A 23,381-nucleotide genomic window follows, 5' to 3' on the forward strand; every position below is an offset into this window, starting at 1 on the left:
CGTTAACCTAATTTTAAAAGAGTCAATCCTATCCAATAAAATAAACTTGAGTCAAAGATCACATTTAACCAAAGGACCCCAAAATATCAACCATTCACATTTATCATCTTTTGTCTTCTTCTCTTAACCAAGTATACCGTTAAGACTTTTGTAGCATGGATATCAACAGCTAATAGAAAAGATTGAAGTTAATATATGAATTGGGAAAAGACTCAAATATGTTACTAAACTAGGAAGTCACTCATATATGTCACTCGTAAAATAAAGAGTTTAGATAATACCATAAGCAAAATCGACGTAGTAAGAGTTCGTAGTGAGTAATGACATATATGACCCAAAATGGTAATGGCGGTGGTATTTTTAAACCCAACTATTAACGATTAGCATAAATGAGTCATTTTTGATAGTTTGATGACATACTTGAGCCTTTTCCGTATTACTTTTCATATTCAAATTTCAATCTTTTGATTTCATACATTCTCTCCTCTTCACCATCTTCTTCTATATTTTATAATTTTTGCTATTGCTGTTGCAGATTCTTCTTTTTTCCCATAATCCACGGACTATTTTGTTTTATCACGAATATAAAAATTCCCATCCAACAACTTTAGTGACTTATTTGGCCCTTTCCCGTTTTAAAATTAATTAATATCTTTAACCTAATTTTAAAAGAGTCAATCCTATCCAATAAAATAAACTTGAGTCAAAGATCACATTTAACCAAAAGGACCCCAAAATATCAACCATTCACATTTATCATCTTTTGTCTTCTTCTCTTAACCAAGTATACTAGTTAAGACTTTTGTAACATGGATATCAACGGCTAATAGAAAAGATTGAAGTTAATATATGAATTGGGAAAAGACTCAAATATGTTACTAAACTAGGAAGTCACTCATATATGTCACTCGTAAAATAAAGAGTTTAGATAATGCCACGTGGCAAAATCTGATAGTAGTAGAGTTCTGTTAGTGAGTAATGACATATATGACCCAAAATGGTAATGGCGGTGGTATTTTTAAACCCAACTATTAAAGATTAGCATAAATGAGTCATTTTTGATAGTTCGATGACATACTTGAGCCTTTCCCGTATTACTTTTCATATTCAAATTTCAATCTTTTGATTTCATACATTCTCTCCTCTTCACCATCTTCTTCTATATTTTATAATTTTTTGCTATTGCTGTTGCAGATTCTTCTTTTTCCCATAATCCACGGACTATTTTGTTTTTATCACGAATATAAAAATTCCCATCCAACAACTTTAGTGACTTATTTGGCCCTTTCCCGTTTTAAAATTAATTAATATCTTTAACCTAATTTTAAAAGAGTCAATCCTATCCAATAAAATAAACTTGAGTCAAAGATCACATTTAACCAAAGGACCCCAAAATATCAACCATTCACATTTATCGTCTTTTGTCTTCTTCTCTTAACCAAGTATACCATTAAGACTTTTATAGCATGGATATCAACAGCTAATATTAGATCAATTCTAGAATTTATGATCGTAGGTAGCGCTTGATGCATAAAGAGAAGTCTGAATCGGTGCGAGCAAGTTGTTGCTCGTACATAATTAAATTTGTTAATGAAATCATCAAAGTTAATTGAACCTCCAAAATATGTAGCAGTTGTTAGTAAATACGTGTTCAAAATCGGAAAACCGAAACATGAATTAATCTTAAAAAACGTAAAATGCTTAAAACTGAAAATATCCGAGTCCACATAATTCATTGTGTGTCCTTAAGGAATTTAATCTCCCCACTGTACCCGAAGTTATGGATTACTTCCTCCTAGGATGAAATGAATATACCTGTTGATGGCGTAGCGGTACCTTAAACCGCACCAACTTCGTCGAACGTAAATTCGGCAATAAATCACACGATTCTACTATAATTTTGTTTTGAAAACTAATGCAGAGAACAATTTAGATGAAGAAAGAATTCAGATTTCTATGTCTCAAATCTGAGGCAAAGCCTTTGAATTTATAGACAATGAAAGGGTGAGATGGAGAGGTGCAATCCAAAAGGTACCTTTTGAGTGCACTTCAAAAGGTATTGTTTCTCATTTCCCATTCACACCTTAAAATCCTAACAGCAGCAGTAACAAAGTTATCATATTTATCTCTCAAGCCTTCAAACACATATTCAATTAATTGTTGTTCAGTTAGTGGAGAATTAATAGCCGCCAAAGAATCTCCAATATTCTTAACTTCACGAAGATAAGCCTCCACAAATTGAGTTGAAAGTTTTTTGAGATTAAAAAAGTTCTCTTAACTCCATAGTTTTAACCATGCTTGTAGTTAGGAATCGTTTATGTAGGCGATCCCAAATTTGATAGGAATATGTGAGATCATGTACCGCCACCTGAGACTATGGCAAAAAGCGTTGAAGGATCTGTGGTGTCGATGGAGACGACTGAGGTCTCAAGACCGAAACAGGACAGGGTAGGAAGTCTATGAGATGCCATGAAAGCCAAAGAAGAAGAGAGCGGCAAGGAGCTAGCTAGGGTATTTGAAAAAAAAATTAGAGTGTGGCTCTTGATATCACGGACACTAAATAATTTTACTAAATTTCTGTTATGCGTGAAATTCGCGGAAGGGCCAGACCACATTGAATTTTATGTAAGAAATCATATAAATGCTTAAAATGTAATATTCTCTCTATTATTATAATAATAATCATCATCAAAATTAGAGCACTTGGGAGACGTTTTTCAAGTGTATAAGTCTGACGTAAGTTATCTCTTTTTCCTTGTATTTTTTTTATGGCAGATTTGTAGTGATTTTTTTTATATTTATGTTTATGTTTTGTTGCAGCAGATCTTTTCCCTTGTGATTTTTGTTGCATGCGTTGTCATGTAGATATTGGGATTGAGAAGACGAAATTTTTTCAAAAAAGAATTATCCAGGTCATCAACAAATTGAAAAACAAAAAGGATGTTATCATTAGTAAAAACAATCTTTTGAAGAGGGAAAATGTGCTGTTATTAGTGAAAACAATCTTTAAAAGATGAAGTGTAATTGCATTTGATCTTTTAGTTGTATAATTTAGATATAATGCAATGGTAGATGGATTGTAATTGCAAATGTTTTTTATGTTTTTGAATGCAACGATATTTTGTGTCATATTATTACTTTTGTGCAATAATATTCAGAAATTTCAATAGATTAAACATGCCTTGTACTATTGAACAAATATGACCTCTAATATATTTTCGTTAAATCAAAGGCACGAGTGATAAAATTTTTTACAATGGGTGAGGCATAAATATGACATGGTGTGGGAGGGATAACTCCCACACAGCCACTTTAAAATTTTTAAATTTCAAATTTCCGCTCTGCGCGCTTCATTTTCTCAATCATTTATTAATGGGATTTGACAATTTCGTCAGATTTTCATTGGCCGTGACACTCCATTGAAAAGAATAATTTTTTGAAACAACATGAAATACAAGACCAATAATGGTGCACTAGCCAGGATCAGAAGTTATCTCAATTCATCAAGATTTGCATAACTCAACGTCAAGGAAATGGAGAATGTGTCTTTTAGTGATTAGTATATTAATTCCTTAGTTAGCAGATCTCAATAATTAGGTGGCGTGCATGTGCTTCCTCCCTTAGGTTTACGTAAAATCCAATAAACTCGTTACAGATTTTAGTTTCTTCCTCAATATTTAATTAATTAAGCGCCTAGTATTTTGTTAAGTGGTACAAATTAGTTATAGTACAATTTCGCATTTTAAGATTGTAAGAAGCTAGTACTTTGCATTGGCAAAAGGAACAGAGAATATTTTAATGGGGTCTTCTTCCCAATTCATATACTCGCTCCGTTCACTTTTACTAGTTTAAAAATAAACTTTGCACATCCCTTAAAGAAATAATAAGAAGTCTCTTGATCTACTAAGAGTCGTTTTGGAGCGTGATTTGAAATCATTGATTTAAATCAAATGTTTGGACATACAATTTAAATTTCTTAAGTTGTTTTTTTCTTAGAGATATAAAAATCTCACAAGTTGTGAAAACTATCAAAACTTTCCCAATTATTACACAATCTTACCAATTGTACGCTTCTAGGAGACTTTTCTAGAAAATACATTGATCAAATTTTATTTCAATAGAAAGGAAAATTTAACATATATAGTGATGTAACTATTCTTTAATATAATCCTCCCATATGGTACGAACATAAATCACGGTTGGTAGAAGTTAATGAGATTGATAAATGATTGGTGGGAGTAATTATTAAAAATATCTGCTAACTTATAGATTTTTTTTTACAAAATATAAACTTATATTGACGGTGGAAGCACCAATAGTTGATGGTGGTGTGATAGGCTTCTCTTCTGGTATTTCAACAGTTTTTTGCTTTTTTCAGTAGACATGAAGAAGAGAGTGATGGTCAGTGACAAATACTACTAGTCTAGTAACCAAAACAAGATCAAAATTTAACAGCTCTCAATACAGCGTAATGGATATTAGCAAGTTGTCTCAGTTTCAGGTGGCTCAGATGGAGGCGATTCTAGGGCCTGAATTGGAGCCATTTGAAAACTTCATTTCCGATTACATGGAGAGCTCCTCCGAGGAAGACGTTTTAGGGCCTGAATCGGAGTCGGAGAACTTCATTTCCGATAACGCGGAGAGCTCCTCCGAGGAAGGCGTTTTAGGGCCTGAATCGGAGTCGGAGAACTTCATTTCCGATAACGCGGAGAGCTCCTCCGAGGAAGACGATTCAATGTTCAACTTGATCAAGCACCATCATCCTGAATCCCTGGCTATTAAGCTTTCTGGCTTTCTAAGCTCTCATTCCCATGACGTTGACTTCCGCGAAAACTGCATTTGCACCCTTTACGATTTGCTTTGTCTTGATGAGGGCCATACTTGGAACAAACTAAGCGTGTCAACTCAATCCACCATCAAGTCTATCCTTGTTGATAGTATAAAGTTTGAAGAACCAAAATCTATCATCAAGAATCTATGCTACACCATTTCCGACCTATGTGACATATTTCTACCATCTGATGATAACTGGCCTGAATTGTTGCCCTTCTTACGCCAATGTGTTACTTCCAATTCAAACAAGTTAAGAGACTCTTTTTTCTTAATCTTTGCTGGGTTCTCCAAAAGCGTTTGCGAAAGATTAGTCCCTGACATGAAGATCTCGTACCCAGTCTTCCTAAGTACACTGAATGATGATACCCTCCATCCTCGAGTGAGGATCGCGGTCCTGACCACTGCGGTCAGGTTCATTCTGTACCTCCCGAGTTCAAATGAAAGGAAGTGGTTTCAGAATCTATTGCCAGCTATGCTGAGGTCGCTGACTTACGCAGTGCGCGACGGTGATCAGGATGATGCAGCTCAGAAAATGCTGAATATTTTTATTGAGTTGGCGGAGAATGATCCGAGGTTCTTCAGGAGGCAGCTAGTGGATGTAGTGCATGACATGTTTGAGATAGCAGAGGCTAAGAGTTCGGCAGAGGAGACAAAGCACTTGGCAGTTGAGTTCTTGTTAACTTTGGTTGAGGCGAAGAAAAAGGCACCAGGGATGATGAAGAAGTTACGGTCCTTTACAAACGATTGCTTTACAATGATTTTGAACATGTTACTGGATATTGAGGATGAACCTAGCTGGTATAGCATGGACACCAAGAATTCGCATGCAGGGGAAACAGAGAACTACAGTTTTGGTCGGAAGTGTTTAGACCGTTTTTCTATTGCATTAGGTGGCCAGACTATTGCTCCTATTGCCATGGAGCAGCTGGGTGCTTACTTTGTTGCCCCTGAGTGGGAGAAGCGCCATGCAGCTCTCAGGGCACTGTTTCAGATAGCTGAAGGAAGCTCAAAGGTACAAATCTGTCTCATCAGTTTGCCCCATTTGTTAAAACTTCCTGTTCTAGTTTAATTTTCTTAGGCTATTAGCTTGAAACCATTGTTTTTATCTGTTTATAGGTGATGATAAAGTATTTGGAGCACATAGTAAAAGCGGTTCTCCATTCTTTCCAAGATCCTCATCCTCGAGTCAGATGGGCTGCGAGTCGTGCAATTGACCAGTTGGCGATTGACTTCTATCCGGATTTACAAGAACAATACCACAACCAAGTAGTGCCTGCAATAGTTGCAGCTATGGATGATATTCCTCGAGTACAGGTCTGACCTATGGTGATATGAACCCTTTATGGTTGCTGCAGACTTCCCAAAATACAATTGCAGCTATAAAAGAATTAAATTATTAGTTTTGTTGTCTTTCTCAAAAATAAAAATAAAAAAAGGAATCGGATTATTATTGATACAGGAAACAACCAGCAAAAGTATCTATCTTGGTGCACCTTTACAATGGAGTTACAGATTCCATGAAGTTGATGATATACAACTTTGTATTGCTTTAATCTGTTTAATCTTAAAACCTTTGTTATTAGTATCCATAAGAGAATAATTAATTGACTTTATGTATTCTAGTAAGTTTGATAAGAATCTTGAGTTTAAAACAGGACTCAAATAACCTCATCAGTGCTGCATATAACTCTATAATCAGACTAATTGTTCCACTGCATTCTGCTTGAGTTCTTGTGGTCTAGATGTTAGCTTTGACATATTTTGAGAAGTCTTTTCTGTATAATACCTGTTGTCATAAATGTGTTAGAAAAACAGAATAACAGAAAATAAGAAGAAAGGCTATAAGGTGTGAGAACAGCTGTCCTTAAAGAAATACTGCTTATATACGTTTGGGGAAATTCAAACATGTCTTTTCAGGATACAACAAGGCCATTGTATACTGCAAATTAACTCAGTCATTTTCTAAGGAAGGTCTGAATTTGTAGAGTCAGAAAATAGGCTATTCTCACTTCTCAACACTATACAAATAGGGACCTCGTAAGTATGTTGGATAATATCTGATTCCTATTTAAATTTCAGATTTAGTAGATCTTACTCTTTAGGATTTTGCTGTCACTTCCTCCTTGTATCTAGGTTATGTTTAGATAGGTCTTATCCTTTTCTTAGTTTACCTCCTTGCTGTAGAAGAAGTATAAAATCTATATATACTCTAGTCTACAACCAATAAAATACATCGCTCACTTTATTCTACTGCCAGTTTTATATTTCATAGTAAGTTCACCAAAAAAAAAACTACAGATAACACATTACTTTGTAACTTTACAAAATCTTGCTCCACCCTTCAAATGCCCTCCTATTTCTCTCTTTTCAAATGACCCACATGACTGCTAAAGGGGCAACACTCCATGCCCTTGGGCTCCTCTTCCCCCTCCTGATGAGTCCAACTTTGCAAAGCCTCTTTCACTGTGCCTGGCATCACCTATTGCAACCTAAGAAAATTGAGGGCGACCCTCCATAATCGGTTAGCCACCTTGCGGTGCAATAGGAGATGATCTAATTTTCACCTGCACTCTTACACAACACCAACTAATATAGGTGATCTTCCTCTTCCTCAAATTTTCCATTGGTAGGATCGCACCCCTTGCCAACAATACAAAGAAACACACCTTCCTCAGAGCTCTAGGGATCCAAATAAAGTCATGGGGAAAAGCACCTCTCTCTCTCATTAGTAACCTCTTATAATAAGAGCTAACAGAGAATAAACTATATCCACTCTCTCACCAGCTCCATTAATTCCAAAAAAATGTTAAGGGTGGCTAGCCCATGCAAAAACTCAATCAGATTTTAAAATTCTTTCATCTCCTAATCCTGCAAGTTCCTTCCGAATATTAAGTCCCAGTGACCCACAAATCTGTTGGAATGTCATCTCTCTTTGGCAGGATACATGATAGAGAAGACTTCCCTCAACTCATTCTCCCCACCACTTATGTGCACAAAAGCAAATTTTGCTTCCATATGGCCCCAACCTTAAAGGAAAAATGTCCGCAAAAATCTTCTCATCCCTTCATAATACTCCTATACAAACCACGCCTAAATGGAGTTATAATGTTTCTACTCCTCCATCCCCTTTCTATTGCACCATACTTTTCCGCTACCACCCCCGTCCAAAAAGCATTCTCCTCCATCCCAAATCTCCATATCCACTTCCCTAACAGAGCTTTATTGAACACCCTGAGATCTTTCACAATGAGTCCTCCCTATTCCATTGGAGAAGTGACAAGTTCTCAGTTCACTAGATGATGCTTCCTAGTGCCTTTCAATGTGTCCGATAAAAAGTTACGCCAAAGTCTTTCCAACCTTTCAGTCACTTTACAAGGGACCTGCAAAAGTGACATGCAATACGTGCTGGACATAGTGCTTTTGATCAACATTTCCTTCCCTCCTCCGACAAGTACCTTTTTGTTATCCCGCTAGCCGCTTTTCTACTATCTTGATCACCAAATTCCACATTGCACGGTTTTTGCTAGAAGCATCCAAAGGTAACCCCAAGTAAGTAGTAGGTAAAGTACCTACCTTGCAATTCAGCACGTGCGACATCTCCTCAATATTATTCACTACTCCCACGGTAGTGATCTCACATTTTCTGAGATTGATCTTAAGGCCTGACATAACCTGGAACCAATAAGAATCTGCCTCAAATGATCTAGCTGGGACACCTCTGCATCACAAAAGACGAACGTATTATCTGCGAACAAAAGATGTGTAACTGTCACATTGTTGTGCCCTCTAAAAGAAGCATCAAAACCCTTCAAAAGATCTCCACTGACCACCCTATCTGATGAAGGATCTCTTTGTCTCAAGCCCCTCGAACTCCCAAAAAATCCACATGGACTCCCGTTCACCAATATAGAGAATTTGGCGGTAGAAATGCAAAACATGATCCATCTCCTCCACTTGTCCCCAAAACCCATCTTCGACATAATGAAGTCGAAGAATTCTCAATTTACGTGATCATAAGCTTTCTCTAGGTCCAACTTACATAAAATACCCGGCTCACCTTTTTTCTTTTTGGAATCAACCACCTCATTGGCCACCAGTAGCTGTCTTCCTTCCAAAAAGCATTTTTAAAAGTGAACACCGTCTCATTCAGACTTTTTTTTAGTATATTAGAAAGCACCTTATAGATAATCTTATAAATGCTTCCTACCAGACTAATAGGTCTAAAATCCTTTATACTCGTCGTTCTTTCCTTCTTTGGCACAATGGTAATAAAAAAGTCAATTAAGACATTTCTTGAACTTCCTAGATTCTTGGAATTCCACTATGGTCTCCATGAACTCACCTTTAACTATCCTCCAACATTGTTGAAAAAAAACCAAAGTGAATCCGTCCGGTCCCGGAGCCTTGTCCCTCGCACAAGTCTCCACCGCTTCCCTCACCTCTTCTTCTTCTATAGCCCTTTCCAACCACTCCCTCATCCCCTCCCCTATCTGACTAAAAACTAACCCCCCCCCCCCTCCCAAAACCCCTAGTTTTGGTCTCTACCTGCTATCTTCCTTAAACAACTATTCATAAAACCCTGCAATGGCCTTCTTCACTTTGTCCTCCCCCTCGTACACTAGTTCATTCACATCTAGAGACTTAATGAAGTTCCTCCTCCTATTGCTGCCACAACCAATGAAAGAATTTTGTATCAGAACCCCCCTCTTTCAACCACAACGTCCTCAATTTTTGTCTCCAACTAGTCTCTTCTAACCCCTCACCCCTTCCACATGCTCTATCTCCCCACCACATTTATCAACTCCCTCAATTTTAACTTCCACCCTCCCAAACACCTCCTTGTTCCACTTCCTTATATCTCATTTTCACATTTTCAACTTGCAAGCAGGTGGGAAAGATGGTGTACCAACAACTTCATACCCATTCCACCAAGCATTAGCCTATCAACAAAGTTTGCTGCGCTAAGCCACATATTCTCGAACCTGAACGGAATACGCAAGCTCTTTCTTCTACTCCCATCTAGCATGATAAGCAATTGTTCCGAGGTTAATCTGGATAGCTATGAAGGCTCTATAAGTTATGGCTATTAAGTTACTAACTGTACAAGATTTTGAAGGAAACCTTTTTTTCCTTAAGTTTGCCTCATATTGTAAGCATATGTGGCTGCTGAAGGCCAATTTGTTAGACAGTTGGCAATACTTATGAGTGGAATGTCCTACATCGAAAGAAGAAAATGAGTTTGAAGGCTTTATATGTTATAAGAGTTAATATTTTCAGTTTATATTTAAAATTTGAACTTAAATAAAAGTATGAATTTTAAGTTTATAAATTTAAATGAACATTTCGGTTCATGCAAAAAGATGATTATTCGAGCATTAGTGTGCTGACAGCTGTTGCCAGCTGGATGTCAGCTGTGATTATTTTTAACTAACATTAACTAGTTAGTGGAGATTAACTAGTTAGTTAGAAGCAGTTATAGGTCGGCTAATTCAGTGTATATATATAGATGTACAGATATTTTTTATAGTCAGTTTAGTTGAATGAAAATCCAGATATTTTCCATTCTCTCTCTCACTGATTTGCTTCCATTGATAACCGACTATTCTCACCTCTAGTTTTAAGATGGTATCAAAGCCATTGTAATTCAAGGCAAGGTTGGTGGCCAAGGGATATACTCAACATGAAGGTATTGACTATCATGACACCTTTTCTCCTGTTGCCAAGATGGTGACAGTTGGGTGTGCCCTCTCTTTAGATGCTATGTTCCATTAGCCTGTGTTTCAGATGGATGTTTTTAATGCTTTTCTTCAAGGGGACCTTCATGAGGAAGTTTATATGGTACTGCCTCAAGGGTTTGGCAGTAAGGGAGAGTCTAAGGGTAAGGTGTGTAGATTGAAAAAATCTTTATATGGTCTCAAGAGGCATCAAAATAGTGGAACATTAAACTTACCACTGCCTTGATGCACTCAGTATTCACGCAAAGCAAGCACGACTATTCTCTACTCACCAAACAGGATGGACAGAAAATGGTGATGATACTCATTTATGTTGGTGACTTTTTAATCGCTGTAATGATCTTGAGCTGATCAAGGATACAGTCCACTTTACAGAAGAACTTCAACATACGGGACAGTCTAAGGGTAAGGTGTGTATATTTTTTAGGAATTGAGTTTCTTAGATCTAATAAAGGTATTCTCATGACACAAAGAAAATATACACCGGAGTTGATCTCAGAATGGGGTTTGTCAGGTGCTAAACCTGCAGCAACACCCTTGGAACAACATATGAAATTCACTACTGTTGAATATGATAAGCATTTGGTAGGAGAAAATGACAGTGATCCCTTGTTGCAAGATAGAAGTGTATATAAAAAACTAGTAGGGAAGTTGTTGTATCTAGCCATGACTAGGCCAGGTATATCATATTTTGTGCAGACATTGAGCCAATTTATGCATGCACCCAATCACACATGGATGCAACCTTACATGTGGTCAGATATCTCAAAGGCAGACCTGGTTTGGGAGTTTTGTTGAGCAGTGATAAAGATGACACACTTACAACATTCTCTTATTCAGACTGGGCTTCATGTGCTGTAACTAGGAAACCTGTAAGTGGATACTGTGTGAGGTTGGGAAAGAGTTTAGTCCCTTGGAAATCCGAGAAGCAGGAGCAAGAAGTACAACTGAAGCAGAATATGGAAGCATGGCTTCAGCTGTAGCAGAGATTTTATGGCTTGTGGGATTGCTAAGTGAGATGAATATGAAAATCAGACTGCCTGTAAACTGGTTTTGTGACAATAAAGCATCTTTACAGATTTCAGCAAACCCAATCTTTTATGAGATGACAAAGCATATAGAAATAGACATTTTTTGAGGGCAAAAATTCAAAAGGGAATCATCAAGGCAATGCATATCGCAGGAACTGAGAAGAAGCAAACATTTTGGCCAAGGCATTAGGAGGACAGCATCACAACTATCTGATCAGCAAGTTGAGGTTGTTGGATGTGTTCCAAAACTCGACTTGAGGGGGAGTTTGAGAAGTGAGCATTAGTGTGCTGACAGCTGTTGCCAGCTGGATGACAACTGTGATTATTTGTAACTAACATTAAGTAGTTAGTGGAGATTAACTAGTTAGTTAGAGCTAGTCATAGGTCGGCTAATTCAGTGTATATATATAGATGTACAAATATTTTGTATACTCAATCTAGTTTAATGAAAACCCAGATATTTTCCATTCTCTCTCTCACTGATTTGCTTCCATTGATAACCCACTGTTCTCACCTCTAGTTTTGACATATAGAGGATTGGATCTCTTTTTCTTAAGAACCGTATTTTGATGTAGGTTCTCTTCTTTTGCTATACCACTTGTATACGGGGTTTCCCCATTTTTTAATAAAATTATTTACCTTATAATTTTACCTCCTAGGGTGGGGTAAGGTCTCTCTACCTCCTGGGTAGGGGTAAAGTCGGCGTACACTCTAGTTTTGCAGACCCCACTTTGTGGGATTACACTGGGTATGTTGTTGTTAAAAAAATGGAGCCTTCATAGCCACTGCTTGAAATTTAAGCTTATGACTCTATTTTGGTCTACATAAAGCTCTTGCCTTAAACCCGCAAGGGTGGCTCTGTTGGTTGAGCATGGGGCTTTCATAATGGAGGTCTCAGGTTCGATACCCCCTGCCTATGACAGCAGGGGATTTGCCTTCTGGGTCGAGCTCGTCGCACGGGGCTTTCCTAGTATGAGTTATCTCTCCTGTGTGGTTTTCGAGCTATTGCACAGGAGTTGGGTTTACCCTGTGCGCAGCCGAAGGGTAGCGGCTGTGGGTTCCCATGTCATCAAAAATAAAAAATAAAGCTCTTGCCTTACATGCTTGTAATATATTAGACTAGAGAGGCAGTAATTGCAGAAAAATATGTCAGGGGAGGTGTCAGAAGTGACCCTTAAATAGAGTTTGAAGAATTCATAGTATAAAGATTGGGTGCAGATGTGTCATTACTGCGTCATTCAGTTCATGATACCAACTAACTTGTTTACTCTCTTTGGCATTTTCATAGGTAGCTGCAGCTTGGGCTCTTTCAGAATTCTATGATTCTCAAAAGGCAGAAACTTTGATACCTCACTTGGATCGAACACTCAACAAACTAATTGAACTTCTTGAGGTATGCATATATAGAGGCCACCCTGTTAAAAAGGTAGATTACTGCTTACAAGTCTAAGAGATCCGTGCTGTCTTTCCTACTCATTTCTGTTGTTTGCAGACTGACAATCAAATGGTTAAAGAAGCAGCAATGCAGGCACTGATTGATGTAGCTAATGTATCTAAGGTATTACCAACTTGAATTTATTTTTGACTCAGTCCTATTTCTACTTATGTTACGGATAATGATGGTAAATGTATCATACTTCAGAAGGAGCACTTCCTAAAGTTCTATGATTTTGTAATGCCATATTTGAAAACTGTCCTGGTAAATGCAAATGATAAATATAATCAAGAGCTTCGAAGCAGAGCGTTGCAGTGCATAAGCTATGTTGGATTGGCTGTAGGCAAAGAGAAATTCAGAGATGACATAGAGCAGGTTTTCCCCCAGCTATGCCTAATACTTCTTTTTCCTTAAGCATGTGATGTGGTTAAGAGATAACTTGAGGTGAAAATACATGTTAATTAACCACGATTAAGTGATAAAGCTTATGTAAAAAAATGCATATATTCATTGATTTGGTGTAATCACGAGTGAATATTTTCTGTGGTGCCATTGCAGATGGAATGTCTTCATTCTTGTTTCTATTTGCTATGCTTCGTTAGATGGATTTCCCTTAGACAAACCAAAAATTGATTACACCTGTTTCACCTTAACCCAAAAAAAAAAAAAAATTGATTACATCACTATTACTTTCTTAGACAGTTGGGATCTATGACTGAAGACTTTTATATCTTTTCTCATACTAGTTCCCTTTTGGTCGTACATTCTGCCTCTCTTTTGGCACTCTCTTTCTTTTCTAGGCGGCATAGTTGTGTCAGCTTATCCATTTATTCATTTCTAATTGTCGACTTCTTTTAATAGTGTTTTGTTTGTTTAAAGGTCATGGAAATGCTCAAGTCATTACAGGAATTACAAGATCCTGATTCTATTATTTACGTTCTAAGGGTATGTGTTTGATTTTATGTGAACAAAACTTTTTTATAGAATGGCCTCTCAATGTTTACTTCACTTCATCATAGGCATGCCACGCAATTTGCAACTGCATGGGTAAGGAATTTCTTCCTTACATGAGTACTGTCATGCCACCTTTGGTTGAATATGCTCAACTTGAGCTCGATACAGATTTAGATGAATCAGATGATGATAGGTAAGATTTATCACTGAAGTTTGTCTTTTCCCATTATTTTTGGAGTTCATTTGGATTTTGCTTCTTTTTAATTTAGATTTATACTTCTTTTCTATACAATCTAGGGTAAAAGAAGATTGAATCAGCAAAAGCCTATGTGACACTGTGGTCTTAAATAGATATTTGATTGTGTGAGTGTTGTCTTGCTCTTCAAATTTTCTAACCCTGCACTGTCATCTCTTGTTGGCTCAATACTCTATAAATGTTAGAGAGTGTAATCCTCAACTGGTTCCCTTCACACCATCTGTAGTTTCTTAGAAGCTAATACTGCTGCCATCCCCAACTCTGAATGTATTGTTGCCGGCTTGCCGCTGAAGTCTTCCAACCCATTCATGATATTCCTTCATAAGCCGCAATCAAATGGTGGTGTGGTATTCCTACTCCTTCATCCCCAGCCTATTGTGCTATACTTTTCTTGTATCACCTCCTTCCAGTAGAGCCTGCTCCCAGTTCCGAATATCCCCATGCATTTACCCATTAATGCCTTGTTAAGCAATCTGAGATCCTTTAATCCAAGTCCTTGCCACTACTTCTGTGAGGTGACAATGTCCCAGTTGACTAGATGATATTTCCTAGCTAGTTTATCCGCTGATCCCATAGGAAGTACCTCTGTAGCCTCTCCAACTTCTCAGTCAACCCCATCCAGTGCTCGCAAGAGTGACATAAAATGTGTGGGTATGCTTGCCAATGTGCTCTTTTGATTAGTACTTCCTTCCCTGCTTTCAATAAGTGCCTCTTTGGCCATCCAACTAGCCTCTTCCCAACTCTTTTGATAAGTACCAAGTCTATAGCTCAAAGTGGCATGACATGTCCTCTACGTCTGGCAGAAAATAGTCAAAATTTGACCGGCTGACATATATTGCTTTGACATCTGTCAGACACGGTGTCAATTAGTTTGCCACATCCTGCTGTCGAATTCTTATTGGGATGTATATTGATCACATCTTTAGGAGCACCTAGTTGCTGCTTTACTTACCCAATTAAATAGAATTTCTTGTGAATCCATAGGATTTCTTGTTATTTCTTTCGCTTTACTAATCAGTACTAAGATTGTTGCAGTTACTGGGGCGACCAATTATATCTTGCTTAAGTTTCACATTTTACAGTATACACATGGTCAAGTTTGGGGATGAAATGATATGCATCAAAAGAAGTGACCTACTAAAGGCGAAATCTAAAGCCTGTATCGCCCTTGATTTATTTGCTGAGGAATTGGAGGAAGCGTTCTACCCCTGGATTACCCAGGTTAGCGTGAACAGTCACTTGCACCCTTTATTCCACGTGCTGTTAAGTGTATTCAATATTAACTGGTGATATTTATGTCTTAAAATCATGAAACAGGCTGCTTCAATTTTAGTTCCGCTTCTGCAATTCGATATCGACGATAATGTCAGGGAAGATGCTATTCGTGGTAAAAAAAAAAAAAAAAAAAAAAAAATTAAACTCATGATTTCATATGGTTTTCTTTGATTTTCGTTAACTTATCCAATTCCTCATGAGATGTTATAATTTATGGTGGTTAAGCAATGTCATCCCTGTTGCGTTCTGCTAACCTGGCGGAAGAGAAAGGGACTGCTCAAGGTGGAATCCAGTTGGACTTCAAGCAGTTGTCTGGCGAGATAATACTGGCTATGGAGAACGCTTTATATTTGGTTGCCTTCAACATATTACTATTTACATAATATTTTTTTTTCTTAAAAGGATTGAGCTCCATTTATATCTGGATATAGAGCAAGTAACACTTTGATTGATATCTCATGCAGGAGCGTGAGACAGACATATGTGCAATTATTTTGAGTGAATTGGATGAATGCCTAAAGGTGTGTCATGCTAAGAGGTTTCTTTATTTTGATCCGAGTTTGCGGTCTCTTCCTGTGATGGTGGTGTGCTGTTTTTGAGCCTTTTATGTCCATTATGATAAGAAAGACACTTGTCCAAGCTCAAAAGAATGATGGGTACTCTACGAGAGATCTCAGTTCTTCTCCCTTACTGGAGATATATGCAAGACACTTGTCCAGGCTCGTACAAATGATATTCTACTAGAAGCAAAAGAAAGCTTTACAACCTCATACATAGCGAGACCTGGGGACAAGAGTAATGACTTGCATAGTAAAATCTACAGGGATCGAGTATAATAGGAGCTTTGTCTGACTTGATTCTTAGTCACTGTGTGAGTGCATGCAGAATTTGTAGTTCGTCCTACGAAAAGACATACCATAGATTGCTAAAGATATTTTAAAAAAGGCGGAGATTTTTAAGGAACTTTGTCCTAATCAAGGAGCAAACTGATGATAAGGTATTGGCAGGAATGTTAGATCGTAAAGAAGCTGTCATATCCCATTTAAGTTGGGCCAGCCTCTTTCTGGGATTCCCTGTTCCCTTGACCCAGAAACGAACTAATCCTTCTTTCTCTGAATGAATGCCCGATTTTTGTCGAATCTTTTTGATCACCTACCATAAATCACATAATCACAAAAGTTCCCTTGACATGAATAGGTAAGACTGACAAACAGATTATTAAGTAGGTGGGACAAACAGATTATTAAGTAGGTGGTAGATTGACTCCATAAGGAAATGTATATTCTGTAGATCACTGTTAAGCCAACTTGTGAAAGGTTTCATGATTGCCGTCAAAGCAAGAAACAACACTATCCTAGAAATTGAGTGAGGTAGTGTGGAAAATTTTCACTTATTATATGGTTCTTTTTTTGTGTCTTCTTTCAGATATGCGGACCACTTCTCAATGAAGATCAGGTTCGTAGCATCATCGATGTGATAAATCACGTCATTAGAGAGAGTTCACTTAGAAAAGGAGAACTCATAGACACAGCAAAATTAGAAGACTTTGATGCTGAGGTAGCTGACTTGCTGAGGGAGGAAAGAGAGCAAGAAGAAGAAGTTTTCAGCAATGTATGTTGGATAGGAGAATAAAGTTCAGACATAACTCGTGACCCTATGTTGTCTTCATAAAACCTTTCACTTGGATTGTTCTCAAATCACACAAACATTTTTTATCAGGTTGTTGACATATTGATAACATTGATCGAAACATTCGAGGATGCTTTCTTGCCGTTCCATGATGAGCTTCCACCAGATGTAATGCCTACGAGGGTGAGTTTCAGCTCAAAATAAGACAATCTTATTTCCGGTTAGATTTCAGCTCAAAATAGGTTGTTTTCCATTTATGTTTCTCATAGTTCTTTTTTTCCCTCTGCTCAAAGGGCAAAGATGAAACAACCCAAGAGAGAGGAAAGCGTATTTATATCTTTAATGCCCTCGTGGAGCATTGTGGCGAAGTAGCTCTAAAGTAGGTCTGTCTTTATGATTTTTTCTCAAGTAAGGTCACGTTCTGATAATTACTTTCTGCCTAAACTAGGTACTATAATTTATATCTTCCTTTTCTCTTGGACGCAAGCAACGACGACAACCCATATGTTAGAGAGGTTTGTGTATCTTTCAGACAAATTACATTTGCTATTTGATTCATCCGAACACCATTCATGTCATGCTCAGGCTGCAGTTTATGGACTTAGGCTTTGTGCTGAATATCGCAGTTATGCTTTCAAACCGTTTATTGGAGGTATGATTTGTTCAACCTGTAATTGCGATCCTTTTCATCATGGAGAAGGAGACAATTAGGAGTGATATGTTTTTGTATTTGATAAATCCCTTGATTTCAGAGGCTCTTTCAAGGATCAATGTAGTCATTACTCATTCCAATGCTCTTAAACCTGAGAACGTAACGGCATATGATAATGCTGTTTCTGCACTTGGTAAAATATGTCAATTTCATCGGGAAAATATCGACTCAGCGCAGGTACGTTTTTCTGGGAATCTCTAAGATCTTATTCTTCATGCATTATATATTTCTATTGATTGTGTTAATTAATTAGCACGATTTTAGGAGACTTTATTTTTTCTTTTTCTAGTGTAATTATGGGAATCGAATATTTCCTTTTATTGTAATTGATTATCCTTTCTTAATCGGTTAGGATATAGTTGTATAAATACTCCTCCTTATGAGATGTAAAAACTTTTCTTATGAAAATAGTAACCGTATATTCATCAGCATTAAGGATATGCTGACCACCCTATTACAGTTACATTAAAACCAAAAAAAAGTCTTGTCCTCTTACAAGAAAATATCTACAGAGAGCTCAGTAGATCTAACAAAGATTCACCTCAAGTAAAAAGACATAATACAATTTGACTTGATTCTCTGTATAGGGCTACTGCATAATTAGGAGACTTTAGTTTTTCCTTTCCTAGCGTAATTGTGGGAATATATATTTCCTTTTATTGTAGCAATTGATTGTCTTTAGTTAGGATTCACTTGTATAAATACCCCTTCACATGGGATATGAAGACATTACTTGAGTATATACTCGAGTTATTCTAAATCAGCGAGTTCGGATTTTGGGTACTTCAATCACTTTCATCAGCCATTTTCACTGCTGGTATTTTTCATAAATTCCGACGGCCATATCTGTCCAGAAACAAAGAATATCGATGACTTTGCAGTTTGAAGTGTTTTTCAGAAGAACGTGGTCCGAAAATTTTTCCGACAGCAGATCATCGCTTACTCAGACAGCTCTTTCCTCCTTTAAGGAATATTCCATCAAAGACTAAGTTGCCAATATATCACCCACCTTTGACCGTTGGAAATCTAGTAATTCTGGGACAACACCTTGTGCTTCCAATGGTTAGCCATTGTAAATTGAAATACTAGAACAATACATCGAAATTTGTTTACCTTGCGACACCTCTCATTAGCTTGTTTCTCCATATTAATGAACAAATTCTTCTTTTCATCCAACTTAATCATATTTTCACTCAGTTCCATACACTTCCTTCGAGAGACATTCAGTTGCTCCTTGATTTTCAACTTTTCTAAGTCAATTAGAGCTTGACTTTTCTCCATTAAATGACACTCCTCTTTTTACACAAGCTTGTTGATATAAAGAGTTAAATCAATGGAATTTCACCTAAAGTAACTCTAATAATCATAGTTTCGGACGAGGATTCAGACTCTCTTTTAAGTATTAATAGAATAACCCACCCAGGAATCCGAGTTTGGAACCCAGGTGGTTTCCTATATAAATATTGATAAATATGCCTGCATATATAAATTCTAGTTAGATGATGCCTGCATATATAAATTCTAGTGTTTGGTTTCCTGTCCAACTTAATTAGTTTTAGTTAACATGTATCTGAGGGTGTTTAGTGAGCTTAAGAAAAGGAAAGTTTAGACACTTTTATGTATTAAGAGGAAAATTAAGACACTTTTATGTATAGTAATATACATTATCAGTACTTTTATGTGTTTAAAGGAAAATGGACTACAAACATATTGACTGTATTTGGTGTAATGAATATTCCTTTTGATTACACATTTTTAGAAGGGTATGTCACATTATGCATACGGTAACAATATCAATATAGTAAAACATGCAGCTTTTGATCTTCCAAGATGAAATCATGCTCCTCCAATGTACTTCATAATCTTGTTATTCCAAGTGTTTTTGTAGATTATTCCGGCTTGGCTGAATTGTCTGCCTATAAAAGATGACGTGTATGAAGCCAAAGCAGCTCTAGACCAGCTCTGTTCAATGGTTGAAAGGTTGGATTAGTTTTATCATTACCTGGTCTTTACTTTACTGTTTGAACTTTTCCATTTGTTACCTTAGCATTGCCCATTCGACAACTTAATTATTAGCAATTTCATTGATGCAATTATCTTGGGTTTTGTCAATCTATTGGTTAGGCCAATTGCTTCTGATTGATGCAATTATCTTGGGTTTTGTCAATCTATTGGTCAGGCCAATTGCTTCTGACAACTTGTTACTGCATAACAGCGTCATGGAACTTCAGTATAAATTTTTTCACGCTGTTCTATATATAGAAGCATACCGAGCTAGCATGAAAAGTATGTAGATGTTGGATTTGTGGCTCAAACCACCATCTTCCAACTAAGAAATTGAAAGAACTACAGTCAAACCTCTCTATAACAACATCGTTGGATCCGAAATTTTTCAGTTGTTATAGAGAATGGTTGTTATACACCTACAACAGCATTGACATTTAAATAATATTTCGCTGTTATAGGCAAAAAAGATACATAAAATCTAATTTTCATTTTTAATTATTAAATTCTAAGCTTAATCACACTTTGTACGAAGAGGGAAAATCGTTTAATGATGAAAATATATATATTCATATGATATTTTCTGTCATAAATAATGAATTAAATGATCAAATATTTGATCAAATCTGTACACTTATTATTGGTAATCATAAATATTCTATTTTTATAAAGATAGTTAATTATTATATTAACAAAAAAAGAAGATAGTTGTTAGATGGGGGTAATTTCTGAAAAGCGTCTTTTATAAAGTTGTTGTTCTTATAGGTGAAATCTTTATTATAGAAAAGTAAAATATAACATAAAAAATCAAATCCGAAAAAACTTGGTTGTTATAGAGAGGTGTTGTTATATGCGGGTGCCGTTATAGAGAGGTCTGACTGTACTATTAAATTTAATATATCAAGTAATAACCATGTCAGTCAAGTTCTAAAACATTTTAAAATTCTGATTCAATGAAAAGATGCAGTTTTAAAAAATTTTGGTTCAGATTTAATGAAATTTTTTCTTATACTAAATATCCAATTTCTTATACTTTAATTTACTTACATATTCTTGATTCCTTAACAAAAAAACCAAACAAAAAAAAAAAAAAGCAAAAAACAAACATAACTAAGTTTCTGCAGGGCTTAAGCTTGTATCAAACACGTCTTTATCAACATTGTTTCAATATAATGTAACAATCTCATATATCTTTCGTTCAAAATAATCCAAAAGAAACATAATGGTGCTTTTCAATCTATCTTCCTCTGATTGCATATCTTCTGTATTCTCCAATTTGAAGTGATATTTCAATATTTTAACTGGTTTACTATTTAAAGATAGAGCAACGTGAACACTGAACAGTTTATATAGATTTACTTGAGTGAAGGTAGTTGTACGTGCTTCTCTGATGGCTATGAGTTTACTTGACAAAATCATCTTTCATGGTGGTTATTACTGGGAACTTTTTGGGTTTTCAATTAACAAAGTAAAAACTAACAAAAGTTTGTACACTCTAAAATGTCCTCCCACGTATTAATGTTTTTTTTTTTCTTTTGAATCTTTAATGTTTTACTAAATCTTCTAACTTACAGATCAGACGCAGATTTATTGGGCCCCAACTATCTGCACCTTCCAAAGATTATTTCAGTGTTTACAGAGGTCAGTTCAAAATCACAACTAGCAGGTGTTAAAATGAGTTGCTTATTTTTACTTGGTACAAATGATTAAGCGGCAGTGATTTTAGTACTATTTACTTTTGTAAGACAGGTAATAGAAAACCAAGGATTGTAGTCTAGTGGTATCAGGGTTGACATCTCACCTGGTAGGTGTGAGTTTAATTATTACTGTCCCCTTTTCCCTGGCCCCTTTGCAATTAGGAAAAAAGAAGAAAGGCAGTAGAAATTTTAGTAGCTAAAGAAAAGGGATGTTTATATTTCATAATCGCATTATATGTTAATCAATTGACAATTAGGTCTTTAAGTTGGTTGGTGCGGCGTGGGAGTGGTTCTCTCTCCATCTGTCGATTTGGATGCTTCGTTTGACATTTGCATCAAATTAACTTTAATGTTAATGTAGCCATTTAGTAATTGAAATTTGCTTCTTCTTAGGTTCTATGTGATGGAGGGGATCTTGTTACAGAAGAAACTGCAAATCGCATGATTCATTTGTTGAGACATTTTAAGGAAACACTACCACTAGCCACGTTGGCATCAGCACGAGCATTGTTATTGCCTCAGCAGGAGATGGAATTGAAATCCATTTTATCACCTGAGGAAGATGTTAACGTTTCAGCCGATGCAATGAAACTACCAGTCTTGTGAACTTGTGGGGATCAAACATCTTGTTGGTCAAATGTGTAAGGTAAAGGGTTAGCTATGGAGACCGACTCTTGCCAAAGTTTGGGTCTAGTCAATTTCTTTCACTGTAATTTCTTGTTATCAAAGTTCGACTCTTGCCACTACCTTGACCAATTCCCTCCCCCACCCGCTCGCAATGTAATAAACTCGGTGTAAAAGCGCATAAAGAAAATTGTGCCATGGGATAGCGTCTGTATTCCCAATAAATTATTTTGAGAGTTAGTTATAGGAAGGGAACGATGACCATGTGTACTATTAAGTTCTAAACTATTTATATATCTGCTTAGATTTGCAGCATATATGTAATGCCAACTTTTTAAAGGTAACAGACATAATCCCAATATTCAACTACTTCACTAAGACCTTTATTATGATGTTGTAGTCTTTTTCTGGGCGCTCTTTAAGATACTTCACAATTTTGATGACAGTAATCTAGTGAGTATTAGTCAGTGAGTCCGCAAACTGACACAAAACATGCACAAGTAAAGATGTCTAGTTGACTCACACCATTCACCTGAACTTTCACCTCCCATGATAGTGGGGGGTTCGACATAGACCGCTATGTATATTAATAACCCAAAAAGATAGTACAAGGAGGAAAATACCACCAAGACCTCCACACAAAAAATAAATAATACAAGTCGTAAACATATCACACTTACGTTTATGCTGGTCCTGAGACCTATTTTAATTTGTGCATTAACCAATACTTCATAAAGCATGAAACTTTGCCAATAATAGACAGCATTTCTTCTGTAAGGAGAGGACCCCCTTATCTCCATCACTTTATGTTAATAAGGAAGTCTCTCATTGAGGCCATAATTAGATAGCTCATGGAGGATCAAAATACCATCTTGAATGTTCGGATACCCTGATTCTGAATGATGGAATTTGCATTCTATCTAGTCTCAATAATCCCCTAGTCTCCATGGGGAGATCAGATTCTTGGAAAAAGGTAGCAGTCCAGGTTAGGCAAGTTGCATCTTTTGCTAGTGAGTCTGCTACCTGATTTGCTTCCTGAAGCAATGTATAATCTGAATGCTTCTTTGGTGGACTTTCTCTTGAATAGTCTTCACATCTTTTTGTAGTTTCCATGGCACTTTGCACTTGCCCTCTATCATCTGCAGTTCTGCACCAATAGCTATGAGTCTATCTCCATAGTCATGATCAGATGGCCA

At 36.6% G+C, this 23,381-nt stretch overlaps 1 protein-coding gene across 5 annotated transcripts; it reads left to right on the top strand.

The window, feature by feature from the left end:
• Positions 1-4,318: 4,318 nt before the first annotated feature.
• On the top strand, positions 4,319-22,820 carry LOC132032929 (uncharacterized). Of its 5 annotated transcripts, XM_059422739.1 has the most exons (20): positions 4,321-5,845; positions 5,950-6,147; positions 12,888-12,992; positions 13,092-13,157; positions 13,242-13,409; positions 13,914-13,979; positions 14,054-14,181; positions 15,327-15,465; positions 15,562-15,631; positions 15,745-15,872; positions 15,984-16,040; positions 16,945-17,130; positions 17,239-17,331; positions 17,442-17,527; positions 17,597-17,663; positions 17,734-17,800; positions 17,901-18,037; positions 19,749-19,840; positions 21,439-21,505; positions 21,955-22,820. In XM_059422739.1, exons 1-20 carry the CDS (start codon positions 4,472-4,474, stop codon positions 22,165-22,167), a joined length of 3,507 nt encoding a protein of 1,168 aa, XP_059278722.1. In that variant the 5' UTR covers positions 4,321-4,471; the 3' UTR covers positions 22,168-22,820. The 5 variants fall into 5 exon arrangements, 2 of the variants coding, with proteins under 2 accessions (XP_059278723.1, XP_059278722.1); XM_059422740.1 differs by lacking the exons at positions 19,749-19,840; positions 21,439-21,505; positions 21,955-22,820 and having other exon boundaries at positions 4,319-5,845; positions 17,754-17,800; positions 17,901-18,036; XR_009408628.1 differs by lacking the exons at positions 17,597-17,663; positions 19,749-19,840; positions 21,439-21,505; positions 21,955-22,820 and having other exon boundaries at positions 4,319-5,845; positions 17,442-17,556; positions 17,901-17,964.
• Positions 22,821-23,381: the final 561 nt, after the last annotated feature.

This window comes from Lycium ferocissimum, chromosome 10, assembly GCF_029784015.1.
Source record: "Lycium ferocissimum isolate CSIRO_LF1 chromosome 10, AGI_CSIRO_Lferr_CH_V1, whole genome shotgun sequence".
In the NCBI taxonomy this organism is placed as follows: Eukaryota; Viridiplantae; Streptophyta; class Magnoliopsida; order Solanales; family Solanaceae; genus Lycium; species Lycium ferocissimum.

Bases quoted from the DNA above. Each gene is read 5' to 3' on its own strand.
- LOC132032929 (XM_059422739.1), top strand. From the start codon at position 4,472: ATGGATATTAGCAAGTTGTCTCAGTTTCAGGTGGCTCAGATGGAGGCG. The intron at 14,182-15,326 runs GTAAGATTTATC...CACATTTTACAG, and splicing joins GATGAATCAGATGATGATAG to TATACACATGGTCAAGTTTG. The intron at 17,664-17,733 runs GTTTGTGTATCT...TGTCATGCTCAG, and splicing joins ACAACCCATATGTTAGAGAG to GCTGCAGTTTATGGACTTAG.